At 45.0% G+C, this 21683-nt stretch overlaps 1 protein-coding gene across 4 annotated transcripts in view; it reads right to left on the reverse strand.

Moving 5' to 3' along the window:
* LOC144260042 (stonustoxin subunit alpha-like) overlaps positions 1–21683 on the reverse strand; it is a 50690-nt gene that overhangs the window by 15548 nt on the left and 13459 nt on the right. For 3 of the 4 annotated variants that reach the window (XM_077808542.1, XM_077808541.1, XM_077808540.1), the window contains exon 3: positions 18559–20604. In XM_077808542.1, the coding sequence (XP_077664668.1) occupies positions 18559–20604 (2046 nt within the window). Of the gene's footprint in view, positions 1–10431; positions 10506–18558; positions 20605–21683 lie in introns of all 4 variants that reach the window. The other variant, XM_077808543.1, reaches the window with a different exon arrangement.

The following is a 21683-nucleotide window of genomic DNA, read 5'->3' on the forward strand; positions in this document are numbered from 1 at the left end:
TTGAGCAGAGGTGAGGATTAAAGGGACAGAATGTAAGGCATTGCTCGACAGTGGATCTCAGGTGACTATTATATTTCAGTCCTTCTACCAACAGATGCTTAGGCACCTGCCTATACAGCCACTGACTGGCCCTGGTCTGTGTGGCCTCAGCATATATGAATACCCCTGCCAAGAGTACGTGACAGTGCACCTGGAATTTTCAGAAGATGTTGCCAAAGTAAGACAAGATGTGGACACCACTGCACTGATATGCCCCAACCCTAAAGGAGATTCTTATGTGTTTGTGCTGATAGGGATTGTCAAGGTTCCTTCCCCACTCTGAACTCTAGGGTACAGATGTGGGGACCTGCATGAAAACCTCCTAAGCTTACTTTTACCAGCTTAGGTTAAAACTTCCCCAAGGTACAAATTATTTTACACTTTGCCCTTGGATTTTCACTGCCACCACCAAACTTTATCTGGGTTCCTGAAAAAACAGAGTTTGGACACGTCTTTACCCCCAAAATCCTCCCAACCCTTGCACCCCACTTCCTGGGTTAGGTTTGGTAAAAATCCTAACCAATTTGCATAGGTGACCACAGACCCAAACCCTTGGATCTTAGAACAATGAAAAAGCTTCAGTTTCCTTACAAGAAGGCTTAATAGAAGTAAAAAGAAAAGAATCACCTCTGTAAAATCAGGATGGTGAATACCTTACAGGGTAATTAGATTCAAACATAGAGAATCCCTCTAGGCAAAACCTTAAGTTACAAAAAAGACACACAGACAGGAATATTCATTCTATTCAGCACAGCTATTTTCTCAGCCATTTAAAGAAATCATAATCTAACACATACCTAGCTAGATTACTTACTAAATTCTAAGACTCTATTCCTGTTCTGTCTCTGGCAAAAGCCTCACAGACAGACACAGACCCTTTGTTTTTCTCCCTCCTCCCAGCTTTTGAAAGTATCTTGTCTCCTCATTGGTCATTTTGGTCAGGTGCCAGCGAGGTTACATTTAGCTTCTTACCCTTTACAGGTGAGAGGATTTTTCCTCTGGCCAGGAGGGATTTTAAAGGGGTTTACCCTTCCCTTTATATTTATGACAGGGATCAACTCCAGTATCTTCAAGGTACCCTCTGAGTACTGCAGCTAGTCAGCAGGGGACCAATACCAAAGCATCCTGAGGATCCATACGCTTTGTGCTTCAGCCTATAGAAAAACCAAGAACCCTAAAAAGGAAAGGTCTGAGCTATCAATGAGAGTGTTGAAGTACAGGGCCACAACTCTGTTAGTAGTCTCTGCAGTGATGGAGAGAGAAGTGCTTGCTATGAGTACCTATCTAAAAGGCAGGAAAGGGATATTAGCAATGGTAGAGCAGCTGGCTAAGGGGGGGCTCCCTGAAGAAGTGCTGGTTCTCAGTGGAGTCATAACCCTACCTGCTGAAGCCCAGGAAAAGGTGATTATACTGATTGCTAACGAAACAAGCCATGATGTTGTTGTGAAATATGGACTGAAGATAGCAGACCTCTTTGAGCCTGAAACCATTGTGAGACTCAATGTGAAGCTGGGGGTCCACCAATAGACCTGACAAAGTTTGACTTTGGAGATTCCCCATTGTCTGAGGAGTGGAAGGATCATGTAAGGAAGGAACTTTGGGAAAAAATCCAAGTATTTTCATGCATGCGTAGGATGTGCAAAGGGAGTGGAACACAACATCAGACTACAAGAGTCCATAACCCTTCTGGGAGAGATCCAGGAAGACTGCTCTCTCAGAAATGGAGAATGTGCAGCATCATCATCAGGAGCTTACCGTGATCATATGCCTGAAACCCATATTCCTCCCCCATTGTGGCATCTGTTAGAAGAGTGGGAAAATCCAGATGTGTTTTGACTACTGCACTCTAAATAGGTGTACTGTAGTTGACCAGCACACCATGCCTCAAGTACAAGAGGCCTTGGACTGTTTGCTGGTGAGTCAGTAGTTCCTAGTGTTGAATCTTCTAAGTGGATACTACCAGATTCTGCTGGGAGCAGAAGATAGGGAGAAGACAGCCTTCATCAGCCCATTAGGTTTCCATCAGTGTGAATGCATGCCCCAATTAATTTCTGGAGTCCCTGCCACGTTTCAATGTCTTATGGAGATAGTTGTGGGAGACATGAACTTACTGCAAGTCTTTGTTTATTTGGATGACCTGATTGTGTTTGGAAGAACCTTGGAGGAACATGAAGACAGACTTCATAAATTGCTAGAACAGCTGTAAGCCTATGGACTGCAACTTTCAGTTGATAAATGCCAGTTCTGCAGGTCAAATCCATGGGTCACATTGTGTCCCATGCAGGCATGAGTATTGATCCAGATAAAATAGAAAAACTCACTACCTGACCACAGCCACATAATTACAGAGAACTCAGGACCTTTCTAGGATTTAGTGGCTACTATCACTATTTGTGAAGAAGTATGCTACCATTGCAAAGCCTCTGATTGATCTCACCAGGAGATACCTGTCCAGCAAGAGTAACTCTAGGACCAAAGGTAAGGCCATCCTGAGCAGTGACATTATGGCCCCTTAGAAGCCTTTGGACCCTGATGGGATGAGAGATGTGAGGAAAAGCTTCTCAATAAATCATTAATTGCCTAGCTCATGCTCCAGTCCTCGTCTTTGCTGACTCAGGCAGCTGATGCCAGTTTGGAGGGCTTGGGAGCAGACTTATACCAGGAAGTTGAAAGTAAAAGTTAACCTGTGGTCTTTGGCAGAAGCAGACTCTGTGATAGCAAGACTCACTACCCCATTCACTAGCAGGAGTTCTTGGCCTTGAAATGGGCTGTCACTGAGACGTTTCAAAACTACTTGTATGTGCTCAGTTTCAAATGTGGACAGACAACAATTCATAGACTTACATGTTAACAAGTGCTAAGCTGGATGCTACAGGCCACCTTGCCTAGCTATGAGTTCAGCATTCAGTACCAATCAGGGAGAAATAATAGAGATGTGGATACATTGCCCCAGCATCCACAGACATCAGAAATTGCTGTGAATCCTATAGGTGGAGTGAGAGCTATTTGCACTAGGTCATCAAGAGTCAGAGGTGCATGAGTCTCCATGGTTGTGTTTCTCTGGGGCTGTCCCCTGAAAGTATGCCATTAGCCATGGTGAATTACATTGTATTGGACCAATCTCCATTGCCTAGGCTCAATGTTGTTGACTGGCAAGAAGCCCCACTGTAAAATAAGGACGTTCGTGAAACACTGCTTCCTGAAAATGAGGGTCAAGCTGTGATTATTCCATCTACCACTGAGGGTAAATTACCATTGAGAGAATGGAGCAAACTAAAACTGATTCAGGGAGTGCTGCACCAAATCAGAGCAGATCCTTTACAAAATCAATGAACACATCTAGTACTACCAAAAAAGTGCACACTCATGGCCATGAGGGCTCTGTATGATGACTTTGGACATTAGGGAATGGAGTTATTGTTAGTAAACAGTAATACTTTTAGTTCTCTTTCTGTATATTTGATTCATATATACATTAACTAGTCTTTAGAATCTTTATCTTCAACAAAGAGTGTCTGAATTCTAAGGCCTAGAACACTGGTCTGTTGACCAATAAGTAACCTTATTTAGGAATTTATTCATTATGCTGTATTTAATAACTGGGATGCCTTCATGTCTTTAAAACTCCAGATATTCTTGGAAAAGATCTCCTGAACATATATATATCGTGACAAAGCTCTGTCCTTGTCTACATGGGTCCCGCGTTTCCTGGCAGATTTCGCTAGCCTCAGAGACTCACTGTAACCCTCCACGTAACCCTTCTCTCTCTCTAGAGCCATTTTCATCATAAGCCAATGAGGGAGGTGAGGAGAAGCTATCCTCCCTTGCTCAGTCTCTGTTGTCTCCCACACTCAGTGATTAATCTGGGGGTGGGGGGCAAAGAGGGGAGCCCAGGCCCACCCTCTACTCCAGGCTCCAGCCCAGGGACCCTAATAGCATCAGTTATGGTAGCTGACCTTTTAGAAACATGACACATACAATTCCCTGGGCTACTTCCCCCACAGCAGGCCCCGCTTCCTCAAGCTCCACTTCACCCTTACCTCAGGGCCTCCTTCCTTTCACCTGATATGGTGTGTACTGCTCAGTCTTTCCAACAGCACAACTTCCTCCCACAGCTCCTGACATGTGCACCCACCTGACTAACTGGGAGGCTTTTAACCAGCTCCTGATTGGCTTCAGGTGTCCCAATCAAACTAGCATTTTCCCTGCCTTCTGGAAAGTTCTTAATTGGCCCCAGGTGTCTTAATTGACTTGGAGCAGCTGCCATTTAACGTATCCTGGTACCAGGAATTTGTTTAGCCTGGAGCTAATATATCTATCTCCCACTACTTTTCTATAGCTCTCTGACCTTGCCCCGTCACAATATATAAAATGCTGACATAAGCATACATAGACTTGGGGAACTAATAAGAGATTTTTGTTTGCCAGATGTTTTCAATGGGGGAAATCAACATGGAAGAATGATTGTGGGGTAAGAACAAACCTCAAAGAGATATTAGTTTGGAGAATTGTTAGTGCTCTCACCTGTAAATAATCATGCCTTCACATGAGTTAGGTAAAGTGAGACTGTATAGAAATGACATCACAACATATGTTTCTGGGAGACTATTCTTGGCAACTTTCCTTTGTCTGAAACTCCATATAATGATAATGATATGAAAACTTAGGTTGGGGGAATGAAAATTGCATGTCTCTTCCAGATGCGGGAAAGACACATATCCAGTACTCAGTCTGCTAACAAAAGGTGGTAATGTGTCTATTTCTGTATTCTGTAGTGGTGTACTAATCTCAGATTAATAATCTTAGATTAAATACTTTTAACTGAGCCTGTTATTTTGACAATCTGAAATCATTAACTCAGACACTGAATGGGGGAGGTGACATACTGACAGATGATGTTGAAAAAGATGAAATACTCAATGCCTTTTTTGCCTCGGTCTTCACAGACAGAATCAGCTCCCAGACTGCTGCACTGGGAAACACAATATGGGGATGAGATGAGCAGCCGTCAGTGGTGAAAGAACAGGTTAAGGACTATTTAGAAAAGCTGGACATGCACAAGTCCATGGGTCCAGATCTAATGAATGCAAGGGTGTTTAGGGAGTTGGCTGATGTGATTGCAGAGCCATTGGCCATTATCTTTGAAAATTCATGGTGATCGGGGGAGGTCCAGGATGATTGGAAAAAGGGAAATACAGTGCCCATTTTTAAAAAAGGGAAGAAGGAGAACCCAGGGAACTACACACCGGTCAGCCTCACTTCAGTCCCCAACAAAATCATAGAGCAGTTCCTCAAGGAATCCATTTTGAAGCACTTGGAGGAGAGGAAGGTGATCAGGAACAGTCAACATGGATTCACCAAGGGCAAGTCATGCCTGACCAATCTGATTGCCTTCTATGATGAGATAATTGGCTCTGTGGATATGGGGAAAGCAGTGGATGTGATATATTTTGACTTTAGCAAAGCTTTTGATATGATCTCCCACAGTATTCTTGCCATCAAGATAAAAAAGTATGGATTGGATAAATGGCCTATAAGGTGGATAGAAATCTGCCTAGATTGTCAAGCTCAACGGGTAGTGATCAACAGCTTGATGTCTAGTTGGCAGCTGGTATCAAGCGGAGTGCCCCAGGGGTTGGTCCTGGGGCTGATTTTGTTCAACATCTTCATTAATGATCTGGACGATGGAATGAATTGCACCTCAGTAAGTTCGCAGATGACACTAAGATGAGGGGAGAGGTAGATACACTGGAGGATAGGGATAGGGTCCAGAGTGACCTAGACAAATTGGAGGATTGGGCCAAAAGAAATCTGACGAGGTTCAACAAGGACAGGTGCAGAGTCCTGCACTTAGGAAGGAAGAATCCCATGGACTGCTACAGGCTGGGGACCGACTGGCTAAGCAGCAATTCTGCAGAAAAGGACCTGGGGATTACAGTGGATGAGAAGCTGGATATGAGTCTAGAATGTCCCTTGTTGCCAAGAAGGTCTATGGCATATTGGGCTGCATTAGTAGGAGCATTGCTAGCAGATAAGGGAAGTGATTATTCCCCTCTATTTGGCACTGGTGAGGCCATACCTGGAGTACTGTGTTCAATTTTGCTTCCCCCACTACAGAAGGGATGTGGACAAATCGGAGAGAGTCCAGCGGAGGGCAACAAAAATGATTAGCTGGCTGGGGAACATGGCTTACGAGGAGAGGCTGAGGGAACTGGGGCTATTTAATCTGCAGAAGAGAAGAGTGAGGGGGGATTTGATAGCAGCCTTTGACTACCTGAAGGGGGGTTCCAAAGAGGATGGAGCTCAGCTGTTCTCAGTGGTGGTAGATGACAGAAAAAGGATTAATGGTCTCAAGTTGCAGTGGGGGAGGTCTAGGTTGGATATTAGGAAACACTATTTCACTAGGAGGGTAGTGAAGCACTGGAATGGGTTACCTAGGGAGGTGGTGGAATCTCCATCCTTAGAGGTTTTTAAAGCCCAGCTTGACAAAGCCCTGTCTGGGATGATTTAGTTGGTGTTGGTCCTTCTTTGAGCAGGGGATTGGACTAGATGACCTCCTGAGGTCTCTTCCAACTCTAATCTTCTATGATTCTGTGATTCAAATGAGCTCTCCCCTGTCATAGACACACCCATGGTCACAGTGTTGTTGTAGCCATGTTGGTCCCAGGATATCAGAGACACAAAGTGGATGAGGAAATGTCTTTTATTGGAGTAGGTTATGTTGTTATTTTTGTTGAATCAGCTGTGACACTCTGAGTACATTTCCCAAACCTGAAGAAGGGCTCTGTGTGGCTCAAAAGCTGGTATCTGTCACCAACAGAAATTGGTCCAATAAAAGATATCACCTCCCACACCTTGTCTCACTAATAGACACACCTACAGTGCTTCAGTGATCAATTTTGGCTGGTATTGGGTTACTATTCACTTTAGCATTGCATGCAAGGGTAATGCATCAACTACTTAACATGCCCTGATTGAGGGTGTCATAAATATAAAGGGAAGGGTAAACCCCTTTGAAATCCCTCCTGGCCAGGGGAAAGCTCCTCTCACCTGTAAAGGGTTAAGAAGCTAAAGGTAACCTCGCTGGCACCTGACCAAAATGACCAATGAGGAGACAAGATACTTTCAAAAGCTAGGAGGAGGGAGAGAAACAAAGGGTCTGTGTCTGTCTGTATGCTGGGTCTTGGCTGGGGATAGACCAGGAATGGAGTCTTAGAACTTTTAGTAAGTAATCTAGCTAGGTATGTGTTAGATTATGATTTCTTTAAATGGCTGAGAAAAGAATTGTGCTGAATAGAATAACTATTTCTGTCTGTGTATCTTTTTTGTAACTTAAGGTTTTGCCTAGAGGGGTTCTCTATGTTTTTGAATCTAATTACCCTGTAAGATATCTACCATCCTGATTTTACAGGGGGGGGTTTCTTTATTTCTATTTACTTCTATTTTTTATTAAAAGTCTTCTTGTAAAAAACTGAATGTTTTTTCATTGTTCTCAGATCCAAGGGTTTGGGTCTGTAGTCACCTATGCAAATTGGTGAGGCTTTTTATCCAACATTTCCCAGGAAAGGGGGGGTGCAAGTGTTGGGAGGATTGTTCCTTGTTCTTAAGATCCAAGGGTCTGGGTCTGTAGTCACCTAGGCAAATTGGTGAGGCTTTTTACCAAACCTTGTCCAGGAAGTGGGGTGCCAGGTTTTGGGAAGTATTTTGGGGGGAAGGACGCGTCCAAACAGCTTTTCCCCAGTAACCAGTATTAGTTTGGTGGTGGTAGCGGCCAGTCCAAGGACAACGGGTGGAATATTTTGTACCTTGGGGAAGTTTTGACCTAAGCTGGTAAAGATAAGCTTAGGAGGTTTTTCATGCAGGTCCCCACATCTGTACCCTAGCATTCAGAGTGGGGGAGGAACCTTGACAGAGGGGGTCACCTAAACTGAAGCTCACTTGCTAAGCAGGGGGTAGAGATGCCAAATCCCAATGAAGGGCGGGGGGGGAGGTGTTCCTACCTGATGGAGTGAGTTTTGCCTGAAGAGTCCTAGACACCATTTGACCCTCCCCTGTGCAGTGTTGACAGGGCTGATTGGATTCACCTGAGAGCACTTGTTTCTGTTCAGTGGTTACTAGAGCTGACATCATTGAAGAGCAGGTGGAGGGACTAAGCCTTAGGTCTGGTCTGGGGACAGTGTTGCAGTAAAAGACAGTGAAGCAGCCCAGTAGCAGAGAGGTTCCCCACCACCTGCTAAAATCACTAAGAGCTGGACTAAGCAGGAGAGTCTCAGAACACGACAGCGCAGAAGTGGCAGTGAGCCACGAGCAGCAGCCGTGAACAGCAGCAGAGATGAGTGGTGGCAGCAGTGGAGGCATTGGTCAACACCCACCTCCCATTTCAGGGAGGGGAGGTGGGCCCAGGCAAATGCACCTCTGAGCTCTGCACCTTCGTGACCAAGGACAACCAACTTTGAGTCGGGTGGAGGAGAGGGAAAGGGGAGGGGCATGTAAAAGGGACAGTTATTTGTTGGACTTTCACACTGTAAGGTGGGAAACTGAGGCAAAGGACACTGCCCAACGTACTGGGGGTGAGTATTCACTTAGGGTTTCATGCTTTTAAATCATGATTGTGGTGTTTTCCCAAGCGAATGCTGAGTTCCTTTTTTAATAAAAATTTTCTTTTGCTATACACAGACTCAGTGCTTGCTACAGGGGAAGTATTGCCTCTTAGAGGTGCCCAGATCTTTAGTTTTCCCAGCTTGCTGGGTTGGGGTTGTTCTGGTTCTGCTTTGTTTTTTTTAAGTGTCAGGGGTTAAGAGGCTGTGATATACACCAAACATGCCTGTTCTCAGCTCCCCTCCAATAGGGGCAGGACTTATTCAAATGCCTGCTCATGGGGTGGGGGGGGAGAGAGGGAGAGGCTCACACACTTTCAGAGGGCCAGGTCCCCCAGGACCATGGATCACATGGGGAGAAGGGCTCTGACCCCCTTAATAGAGATGGGCTCCTCCAGATCCCAGACACACACAGGGACTCAGACCCCTTCAAAGGGACAGACAGACATATGTAGGGGGCAGGGAGAAGGACTCAGACCCTCCAAGAGATTCAAGGTCCCTCCACATTCTCGCTCCTACATGAAGGGGTGACAGGGTGAATGGTGGAGATAACCCAAGAAGGGAAGCCCACCACAGATCCCAGCTCATGTGAGGGGAGCAGGAGGAGTCAGACCCTCATAGAGAGGTAGAGGCTCCCCATATCCCAACACACACATAATGGCAGGGAAATGGGCCCAGACACCACCAGAGAGGCAAGGCCCCTAGGTCCAAACTTCCCTGGGGAGGGAAAAGGAGGTCAGACTTTCTGACCTCAGCTAGTATTTTTCATAATGACATATTGGATTAGATCAGCAGTTCTCAAACTGTAGGTTGGGACCCCAAAGTGAGTCACAACTCCATTTTAATAGGGTTCCCAAGCCTGGCATGATATTTGCTGAGACCCAGGGAGAAAGATGAAGTCTGAGCCCCACCACCCAGGGACAAAGCCAAATCCCAAGGGCTTCATGCCCCAGTGGTGGGGCTCAGGTTACAGACCCCCGCTCCCTCACCCAGTGAGATGGGACTCAGGATTTGCTCCCCTCCCCCACCCAGAGCAGTGGGGCTGGGGTGGGCTCAGGCTTCGGGCCCCCCTCCCTGGTGTGTGTAGTAATTTTTGTTGTTGCCAGAAGGAGTCACAGTGCAATGAAGTTTGAGAACCCCTAGATTCGATCAATTCATGGTGCTGCTGTAGACACCCTGGAAGGAGAAAGGGCAGTGCAGCCAGCTTTCCTGTCTCCCCACCTTTTGGGCAAGGTCAGGCCCCATATCACAGAACTGTCTGTCTCTGAAGAAGGAATGGATTTCATGAGTATTATTGCCCTTGTGAAGCAGAGCCAGAGTGAGGGAGAGCAGTAGCCTCAGGAGGAAAATGCTCTCTTGGATTATGGACTATTTTCTTTAATATTAGCTTCTGTATGCTCAATATTTCACTTCTCCCTGATTTCCTAGCCCTGTGGGCAATTCTACTACTGTCAGTCCACAACCTGGGCCTTGTTTTCATCTCCTTTCAAGCCTCCTCCCCATTGCTGCTGATGCTGTTGTCTCCTGAAAGGTTTTTCCTCTTGAACATCATTTCAATGTCACTTCAACTCAGACCCTTTCCTAGCGGCTGTGTATGCACAGCCTGTTGCCTTAGATTCTATTTAGTTGCTTTGGTGCCAGGGACAATGGGGGTGGGTGTGGAGAGAGGTAAAACTGGCTCAGCCAAAGCATTCTTGGAACAGGGCTTGGTTTTGTGTTCTAAACATTTCCCAAAAACACAGAGTGTTGTGCCAAGGAATTTCCTGGGCTTGTCCCCTAGCCCTACTCCACATACCTGGGACTGCCACCTGACTCATCCCTGAAGCTAGACAAACATCAGTGGGGAAGATGTGGGGAGATCATTGGGAGCTGAAAGAAAAATATACAGGAGTGATGGTTGTGGGTGCTCCTCCGGAAAGTTTTGGAATTCCACATTAACGGATCTGAGAAGCAACTAGTAAAGAAACAAAAAGTAACAACAAAAAAAGTTTTAAGCATATCAGAAGCAGGAAGTCTGCCAAACAAATAGCGGGGCTACTGGCTGGTCGATTTACAAAATGAGCACTTAAGGAAGACAAGGCCATTGCAGAGAAGCTAAATTAATTCTTTGCATCAGTCTTCACTGCAGAGGATGTGAGGGAAATTCTCAGACCTGAGCCATTCTTTTTAGGTGTCTGAGGAACTGTCCCAGACTGAGGTGTCAATAGAGGAGGTTTTTGAAAAAAAATGATAAATTAAACAGTAATAAGTCACCAGGACCAGATAATATTCATCTACAAGTTCTGAAGGAACTCGATTTTGAAATTGCAGAACTGTGGTATTTAACCTTAAATCAGCCTCCTTTCTAGATGACTGGCACATAGCTAATGTAATGGCAATTTTTCAAAATGGCTCCAGAGGCGAACCTGGCAATTACAGGCTGGTAAGCTAACTTCAGTGTCAGGCAAATTGTAAAGAATAGAATTATCAGACATACAAACTAATACAATTTGTTGAGGAAGAGTCAACATGACTTTTGTAAAAGGAAATCATGCATCACCAATCTATTAGAATTTTTTAGAGGGTCAACAAATATGTGGACAAGGGTGATCCAGTGAATATAGTGTATTTGGACTTTCAGAAAGCTTTTGACAAGGTCCCTCACTAAAGGATCTTAAGCAAAGTACGCAGTCATGGGATAAGAGGGAGGGTCCTCTCATGGATCAGTAACTGGTTAAAAGACAGGAAACAGAGGGTAGGAATAAATGGTCTGTTTTCATAATGGAAAGACGTAAATGGCAGGGTACATCAGGGATCTATACTGGGTCCAGTGCTGTTCAACATATTCATAAATGTTGTGGGAAAAGGGGTAAAGAGTGAGTAGGCAAATGCGGCAGATGATACAAAATTACTCAAGACAGTTACGTCCAAAGCAGACTGTGAAGAGTTACAAAGAGATCTTACAAAACTGAGTGACTGGGCAACAAAATGGCAGATTAAATTCAGTGTTGATAAATGCAAAGTAATGCACATTGGAAAACAATCCCAAATATTGTTAAGGAAAAGTTAGCACATGTGACTCCATTTTGGTTTGGGGCCCACCATTGTCTAAAAGCAAGCACATCATACACCAGGAGGAGTGATCCTTAGATACTGAATCCCTGTGAAAATCCTCCTCCTTGTCTCCAGCCTGCCTTGACTCCCAGTATCTGTTTTTTGTCAGTCTCTAACTCCCTATCTCTTGGCCTTTGATGTGAGGCCTCCCATCCTGATAATAAAAGTTACTGATGCATGGCTTTAGGACCATGCTGTGTAATTAACATACTGGTTTAGCACGAGGAATGCACCAAGCAGGGATAGGTGGTAGATAAGAAAAGGGTTTGTTTATTGGCTAAGGTTTCCGATGCACGAGGGCAACATGCTTTGCTAAAAAGTATATAACCTTTGTATAATCTGTATTCAGGGTCCCCTCCTGGCTAGCAGGGGGGCACCACGCTCAAGCGTAATAAACTTAGTGTCTTTTGGGAACTCTGCAGTTGTGGACTTTGTTTATGTGCCTCAGCCTAGATTCGAACTGTGCGTGACCTATCAGGTATAATTTGCAGCATTTGTGTGCGTGTCCTACCAGGTGTAATTAGTAGCATTTGTGTGCGTGTCCTACCAGGTATAATTCGCAGCAGTTGTGTGCGTGTCCTCTCAGGTGTAATTCGTAACAATATACATAGAAAATGCTGTGGTGTAAATCAGTGGTTCTCAATTAGGGGTATGTTTACTTTGGGGGGGTACACAGAAATCTTCCAGGTGGTACTTAACCTCATCTTGATATTTGCCTAGTTTTCCAACAGGCTACAAAAAATGCAGTAATAAAGTCAGTACAGACTAAAATTTCATACATCTTGTTTATACTGCTCTATTTAGTTGGGGATTGGTCCTGCTTTGAGCGGGGGTTTGGACTAGATGACCTCCTGAGGTCCCTTCCAGCACTGATATTCTATAATTCTATATACTATACATTGAAATGTAAGTACAGTATTTATATTCCAATTGATTTATTTTATAATTATATGGTAAAAATGAGAACATAAGCAAATTTTAAAGTAATTGTGTGCTGTGACACGTCTGTATTTTTATTTCTGATTTTGTAAGCAAATAGTTTTTAAGTGAGGAGAAAGTTGGGGGTAGGCAAGACAAATCAGGCACCTGAAATGAGTACAGTAATCAGGAAAGGTTGATAGCCACTGGTCTAAATTAACTGTTACTCAAGAAAGAGACTTTGCAGTCATTGTGGATAGTTCTCTGAAAACATCCACTCAATGTGCATCGGCAGTCAAAAAAACTAACAATGTTAGGAACCACTAGGAAAGGGATAGATAATAAAACAGTAAATATCACAGAGACACTATGTAAATCCATGGCATGCCCACATCTTGAATACTGCATACAGTTCTGGTCACCCATTTCAAAAAAGATAAACTGGGACAGGAAAAAGTACAGAGAAGGGCAACAAAAATGATTAGGGGAATGGAACAGCTTTGGTATGAGGAGAGACTAAAAAGACTGGGACTTTTCAGCTTGCAAAAAGACAGCTAAGGGGGCATAGGATAGAGGTCTATACAATCATGAATGATGTGGAGAAAGTGAATAAGGAAGTAAGTGTTATTTACTTCTTCACAGAACACAAGAACCAGGGATCACCTGATTAAATGATAGGCAACCAGTTTAAAACAAACAAAAGGAAGTACTCCTTCACAGAATGAACAGTTAACCTGTGGAAATCGTTGCCAAAACTATAACTGGGTTCCAAATACAATTAGATAAATTCATGGAGGATAGGTCCATCAATGGTTATTAGCCAAGATGATCAAGGATGCAACCCCATGCTCTGAGTGTCCCTAACCTCTGTTTGCCAGAAGCTGGGAGTGGATGAATCATAGAATTCTATGGATGGATCACTTGATGATTCCCTGACCTGTTCATTCCCTCTGGGGCACCTGGTATTGGCCACTGTAACCTTTCCAGATTACTGTACTCATTTCAGGTGCCTGATTTGTTTTGCCTACCCCCAAGTTTCCCCTCACTTAATAACTATTTGCTTACAAAATCAGAAATAAAAATACAGAAGTTTCACAGCACATGATTACTTTAAAATTTGCTTATGTTCTCATTTTTACCATATAATTATAAAATAAATCAATTGGAATATAAATATTGTACTTACATTTCAATGTATAGTATATAGAACCAGCTGAGCGGCGAACAACAGAGAGGGAGTTTGCCTGGGATCTGCCAGAGAGGGTACGCTAAGGGCTGCATTAGGGAGGCTGTGTTGGTGAGTATCTGAGTGTCTGTTGTGGGGACAGTTTGACCGTGTGCTTGATTGGTTGTTTGAAAAGTGTGAATTGGGAATGCATTGTTCCAGGTGAGCCTTGAGTGGGCCCGACTGTTATAAAAAGCCAGTCAACTGTGAACCAGCTGAGCAGTGAACAGCAGAGAGGCTAACAGAGGGAGTTTGCCTGGGAGTTTGCCTGGGGAAAGCCCACTGAGGCTGACATCTTGCCGGCTTCTCTGAGTAGTTACTACAACTCCTGAGGAAGCTTGTAGAAAGAAGGTAATATGGATGGGGAGTGTTCAGCTGTTGCGACCTGCACTGGATGTGCCATGTTTGTCTGTACAAAGTGCAAGCTGGTCTCCATATTGGAAGAGAAGGTTCAAGGTCTGGAGCAACAGGTTGCATAAGAGAATCTGAAGATTTCCTGGACAGACGTCAGGATATGTTTCTACAGACACAACGTTCTGAAGGTTCAGAGCAGGCTGCACTGCGGGGACAGGAGGACGGTGAAGAAATTTGGCAGCATGTGACCTCCAGAAGAAGAAAGGGGAGTGTCCATGTACCAGCAACACAGATACAGATAAGTAACAGTTTTCATGTTCTCTCCACAGGTACTAATGCGGAGAGTGGACTAGATGATACCTCTGAGGGAAGGGAGCAGAAGGAGACTCTGCCGATTGGAAGACATGAGATCCACTGTCCTAGGGATGGGGGTTCCACGACCACCACTCCCAAGAGGAGGCGGCGGGTGGTGGTAGTCGGGGTCTCTCTCCTCAGGGAGACTGAGTCATCTATGTGCCGCCCTGACAGGGAAAACCAAGAAGTCTGCTGCTTGCCAGGAGCTAGGATTCACGATGTGACGGAGAGACTGCCGAGACTCATCAAGCCCTCGGATCGCTACCCCTTCCTGCTTCTCCACGTGGGCACCAATGATACTGCCAAGAATGACCTTGAGCGGATCACTGCAGACTAGGTGGCTCTGGGAAGAAGGATAAAGGAGTTTGAGGCGCAAGTGATCTTCTCATCCATCCTCCCTGTGGAAAGAAAAGGCCTGGGTAGAGACCGTCAAATCGTGGAAGTCAACGAATGGCTACGCAGGTGGTGTGGGAGAGAAGGCTTTGGATTCTTTGACCATGGGATGGTGTTCCAAGAAGGAGGAGTGCTAGGCAGAGACGGGCTCCACCTAAGGAAGAGAGGGAAGAGCATCTTCGCAAGCAGGCTGGCTAACCATAATGAGGAGGGCTTTAAACTAGGTTCATCGGTGGAAGGAGACCAAAGCCCTGAGATAAGTGAAGAAGTGGGATATCGGGAGGAAGCACGAGCAGGAGTGCGCGAGAGGAGAGGGCTCCTGCCTCATACTGAGAAAGCGGGACAAACAGCAAGTTATCTCAAGTGCCTATACACAAATGCAAGAAGGCTGGGAAACAAGCAGGGAGAACTGGAAGTCCTGGCACAGTCAAGGAATTATGATGTGAGTGGAATAACAGAGACTTGGTGGGATAACTCACATGACTGGAGTACTGTCATGGATGGATATAAACTGTTCAGGAAGGACAGGCAGGGCAGAAAAGGTGGGGGAGTTGCACTGTATGTAAGGGAGCAGTATGGCTGCTCAGAGCTCAAGTCTGAAACTGCAGAAAAACCTGAGAGTCTCTGGATTAAGTTTAAAAGTGTGAGCAACAAGGGTGATGTTGTGGTGGGAGTCTACTATAGACCACCGGACCAGGGGGATGAGGTGGACGAGGCTTTCTTCCGGCAACTCATGGAAGTTACTAGATCGCAGGCCCTGGTTCGCATGGGAGACTTCAATCACCCTGATATCTGCTGGGAGAGTAATACAGCGGTGCACAGACAATCCAGGAAGTTTTTGGAAAGTGTAGGGGACAATTTCCTGGTGCAAGTACTGGAGGAACCAACTAGCGGCAGAGCTCTTCTTGACCTGCTGCTCACAAACCGGGAAGAATTAGTAGGGGAAGCAAAAGTGGATGGGAACCTGGGACGCAGTGACCATGAGATGGTTGAGTTCAGGATCCTGACACAGGGAAGAAAGGAGAGCAGCAGAATACGGACCCTGGACTTCAGAAAAGCAGACTTTGACTCCCTCAGGGAACTGATGGGCAGGATCCCCTGGGAGAATAACATGAGGGGGAAAGGAGTCCAGGAGAGCTGGCTGTATTTTAAAGAATCCTTATTGAGGTTACAGGGACAAACCATCCCGATGTGTAGAAAGAATAGTAAATATGGCAGGCGACCAGCTTGGCTTAACAGTGAAATCCTTGCTGATCTTAAACACAAAAAAGAAGCTTACAAGAAGTGGAAGATTGGACAAATGACCAGGGAAGAGTATAAAAATATTGGTCAGGCATGCAGGAGTGAAATCAGGGAGGCCAAATCACACTTGGAGTTGCAGCTAGCAAGAGATGTTAAGAGTAACAAGAAGGGTTTCTTCAGGTATGTTAGCAACAAGAAGAAAGTCAAGAAAAGTGTGGGCCCCTTACTGAATGAGAGAGGCAACCTAGTGACAGAAGATGTGGAAAAAGCTAAAGTACTCAATGCTTTTTTGCCTCTGTCTTCACAAACAAGGTCAGCTCCCAGACTACTGCACTGAGCAGCACAGCATGGGGAGGAGGTGACCGGCCCTCTGTGGAGAAAGAAGTGGTTCGGGACTATTTAGAAAAGCTGGACGAGCACAAGTCCATGGGGCCGGATGCGCTGCATCCGAGAGTGCTAAAGGAATTGGCAGATGTGATTGCAGAGCCATTGGCCATTATCTTTGAAAATTTCATGGCGATCGGGGGAAGTCCTGGACGACTGGAAAAAGGCTAATGTAGTGCCCATCTTTTAAAAAGGGAAGAAGGAGGGTCCTGGGAACTACAGGCCAGTCAGCCTCACCTCAGTTCCTGGAAAAATCATGGAGCAGGTCCTCAAGGAATCAATTCTGAAGTACTTAGAGGAGAGGAAAGTGATCAGGAACAGTCAGCATGGATTCACCAAGGGCAAGTCATGCCTGACTAATCTAATTGCCTTCTGTGATGAGATAACTGACTCTGTGGATGAGGGGAAAGCAGTAGACGTGTTGTTCCTTGACTTTAGCAAAGCTTTTGACACTGTCTCCCACAGCGTTCTTGCCAGCAAGTTAAAGAAGTATGGGCTGGATGAATGCACTATAAGGTGGATAGAAAGTTGGCTAGATTGTCGGGCTCAACGGGTAGTGATCAATGGCTCCATGTCCAGTTGGCAGCTGGTATCAAGTGGAGTGCCCCAAGGGTCAAACCTGGGGCCGGTTTTGTTCAATATCTTCATAAATGATCTGGAGGATGGTGTGGATTGCACCCTCAGCAAGTTTGCAGATGACACTAAACTGGGAGGAGAGGTAGATACGCTGGAAGGTAGGGATAGGATCCAGAGGGCCCTAGACAAATTAGAGGATTGGGCCAAAAGAAATCTGATGAGGTTCAACAAGGACAAGTGCAGAGTCCTGCACTTAGGACGGAAGAATCCCATGCACCGCTACAGACTAGGGACCGAATGGCTCGGCAGCAGTTCTGCAGAAAAGGACCTAGGGGTTACAGTGGACGAGAAGCTGGATATGAGTCAATAGTGTGCCCTTGTTGCCAAGAAGGCCAACGGCATTTTGGGATGTATAAGTAGGGGCATTGCCAGCAGATCGACGGACGTGATCATTCCCCTCTATTCGACATTGGTGAGGCCTCATCTGGAGTACTGTGTCCAGTTTTGGGCCCCACACTACAAGAAGGATGTGGAAAAATTGGAAAGAGTCCAGCGGAGGGCAACAAAAATTCTTAGGGGACTGGAACACATGACTTATGAGAAGAGGCTGAGGGAACTGGGATTGTTTAGTCTACGGAAGAGAAGAATGAGGGGGGATTTGATAGCTACTTTCAACTACCTGAAAGGGGGTTCCAAAGAGGATGGACATTAGGAAAATCTTTTTCACTAGGAGGGTGGTGAAACACTGGAATGCGTTACCTAGGGAGGTGGTGGAATCTCCTTCGTTAGAAGTTTTTAAGGTCAGGCTTGACAAAGCCCTGGCTGGGATGATTTAGTTGGCGATTGCTCCTGCTTTGAGCAGGGTGTTGGACTAGATGACCTCCTGAGGTCCCTTCCAACCCTGATATTCTATGATTCTAAGACAGGATACTGGGCTAGATGTACCATTGATCTGACCGAGTATGGCCGTTCTTATGTTGATCCACTCTGTGATCTGGGTCTGGGGTATCGATCACCTAAGCCAGTGTTTCTCAATCTTTTTGATACCAGGGACCAGCATGCTGCCTTCCTAAACTGTGTCAAGGAAATCTCAGGGACCAGCAAGGAGGCTGCCACAGAATGGCACCGGTCCATGGACTGGTCATTGAGAAACATTGACCTAACCCATCTAGTCCATGCATAGGAACCAGCTTGGGTGTTTAAGTGGATGCTAAGATTTATTTGTAATTTTATTCCTTATTTGAATCAAAGCTGATTCTGCATTATACACTCAGGATATTTTAGATTCATTCCCATGATAAGGATTCTCTTACCTGATCCAGTAGCTCCAGGCACTAGAGGGCTTTAATTGAGGGGAAAATAGGCAGATTTATTTATGTTTACCTTTCTTTAGGGTTGAGATGCAACTCTCCTCACTTGCGTCACTTACAGCCCCGTCCGCACACACAGCTGACACTCGAAATCTGTAGGGCGTCTCAGGCTTCAGTTCATCAATGTTACAAGATCCAGTTCTGTCTCCTGTCCTCCGTTCCAGCCATTTGTCTTTCTGCTCATTTCTTTCACCTCCAGCCTCCTCTTTATATTCTACCTTATACTCCCTTATACTGACTCCATCTTCAATGACACTTGGACTCTGCCAGGTGAGGGTGATGGAAAATATTTCTACCGTAGCCATTGCCAGGTTTCCAGGAGGGCTGGTAGGGGGAAGAGTCTTCACAGTATGACTCATGTCACTGCTTTCGCTGAGCCCTGGTTTGCTCACTGCTGTGTATCGGAACTGGTACTCGGTGTTTGGACGTAGCCCTGTTACTGTGAATGGCTCTTGTGTGTTATTTACATTCACAGCCGTCCAGTTCTCCTCCCCTACAATTCTGTACTCTACCAGATAGCCAGATATTGCAGCCCTTCCAAAGTCTGATGGGTTAAATGTGAGCTGCGCACAATTGTGTCTGATTCCATCAATCAGAGGAGGGAGAGGTTTTGATGGGGGCTCAAAGTTGGTGCTGACCAGCTCTCCATCTGCATACAGGTAAATTGAAGCTCCTGGATTGTCCTCATCTGGAACAGAGGCCACAATGAACTGGGTGTTTCCATGAGATTTATTGACGTTGGTAAAGTCTAAGAAGGACTTTGTGATTTTTTGTGCTTTTCTTCTTATCTCTTCATCCTCAAACCACTGTTTGGAGTTTGATTTCTCATGGGGAGAACTGGCTGAGGCTGAATCATGAATTTTCTCCAGAAACTCTCTTCGAAGCCAGAAGTTCAAATCTGATAAATATGGTTCTTTGTTGTGTAATGAAGTAAGTGTGAAAGACACAACAGAATCATGCTCAGGGCTGAGTACTATTTTTTCTAGTTCACTCTCAGAGGATATGACTTCCACATTCTGTAGCCTAGTAAGGTAGGAATCCACTAAATTCATCTCTCGCTCCTTTGTATCCAGAAATTCATTGAGTCTCTGTGTATTGAATAGTGATTGATTTTTGCTTATTAAAATGTCCACCAGGACTCCTTCCTCTGCTCCACCGCCACGGATAGCAGGTAAGATTCCTGCTAGTTGTTTCTGGAAAGTCTGTCTGTGTTGCTGACACTGATCTCTGAATTGCTGGATTTTCTTTTTGAATTCAGGGAAGGTTGTGGCAATTGGATTTTTCATCATGTCATTGCATCGCATGTCCAGTTCTGTCAGTTGCTCCAAGGCTATTTGAGTATCAAAAATCAGTACGCTGCTGATCTCACTCACCAGCTTAGCAGCTTTGGAATCCAGCAGCTGCAATGGGTACAGCCAGGCTCTCACTGGTACAGCCATATCCCAATGGTCACCCAGCAGCTTCGGGAGGGTGGAGTATGTTTCCATGGCATCTAGATAAGTAAGTGGATTGTTCTTAAGAGCAAAATCACCATAGAATGTGCAACTGAAGTCTTCAGCATTTGATGCTTTCTTGTACTCGGGCCCCTCTCCTCCTCCTGCAATTTTTGGTAATTTTTCTATCATACGTTTCATGTTTCCCTGTATCTCTTCTATACTCTCTGATGAAGAAACTTCCCTATCAAACACAAAGAAAGCCTGAGCCCCATACAGCACAGCTGTGACCACATGGGTGGCTTTCTTTTGGTCATATACAGCAGGATAAGAGAGATTCTGGCACTCTGAATGGCTTATAGCCAGCTGCTCAAACCTGGTTGTTGCTGAATATTTCAAAGTAACTCGGGCTTGATTTTTGGATTTCTTGGTATCATTTAAAAATCCTGCTGCTCCACTCACTTCTACTAGGCCTCCCAGGAAACTTGCCTTCAGGGATCCTGAGAGACTGAGAGCAGAGGCCTTATCTTCCATGGTGTCAGATGCAATGATCTGAAATTCAGTCTTGTGCTGCATCGTCATCCCCACTTGTTTGTTAAGGGTATCAGTGTTCCATAAAGCGATACCTGAGAAATTCCACACAAACACTCAGTTAGTGACAGATTAATATGATATGAAATCCTTCTCATTTAATTTAATTGTCTCATATTAAAGTAACATGCAACCAGTGAGAGGTGTCGAATGACAGTGCTCTCTTGGAAGGTCTGTCCGTTGGTCTGAGGCTTTTATTTAGCATCTATTTTGTGTCTAAGGGCCAATAATAGAACTCCTTGACAGAACACGGAGTAATGGTCTCAAGATGCAGTGTGGGAGGTTTAGGTTGGATATGAGGAAAAACTTTTTCACTAGGAGGGTGGTGAAACACTGGAATGGGTTACCTAGGGAGGTGGTAGAATCTCCTTCCTTAGAGGTTTTTAAGGTCAGGCTTGACAAAGCCCTGGCTGGGATGACTTAGTTGAGGTTGGTCCTGCTTTGAGCAGGGGGTTGGACTAGATGACCTCCTGAGGTCCCTTCCAACCCTGATAGTCTATAATTCTATGACCGCCTATCAATACCATATTAGGGTTATAATGAGTTTGGGGTGCTGAGTATAACAGTAGTTAGCACATGAAGAATTCAAACACCATCTGAGGCAATTTAAAAGGAGAGATTTTATTTCACATCATCTATAGTACATGTCATGAAAGTATTGTAGTGTTTTATATTTACTGTATCATCCTTTAAAAACAACAGAGCTCTGTGATTTAAATGTCTAACGACTACTTCAGCAAATGAAAAAAGACCTGGAGTTGTGGGGGGAGTATGCAATTTCTTGGCGGGGGAGAATAGCCACAGTCCAAATGAATATTCTGCCAAGGATATTTTTCTTATTTTCAAAATCTTTCTGTGATTATTCCAGATAAAATCCAAGCAGGAACACAGAGGATGTTGTTAGAATTTATATGGAATAAGAAAAGACCAAAAGTGAGACCAAATACATTACACAGACCTATTAAGCAGAGTGGACTAGCTGTTTGAAATATTCTGTGGTACTGTCAAGTCAGCCAGCTCAAAGCAGTAGTGGACTGGGGGCCCTTTAACCTAGCCAAACACTGGGTCTTTATTGAACCAGAAAATTGTGGCAGTGTACACATCGTTAGGATAC

This window comes from Eretmochelys imbricata, chromosome 2, assembly GCF_965152235.1.
Source record: "Eretmochelys imbricata isolate rEreImb1 chromosome 2, rEreImb1.hap1, whole genome shotgun sequence".
Taxonomy (NCBI): Eukaryota; Metazoa; Chordata; order Testudines; family Cheloniidae; genus Eretmochelys; species Eretmochelys imbricata.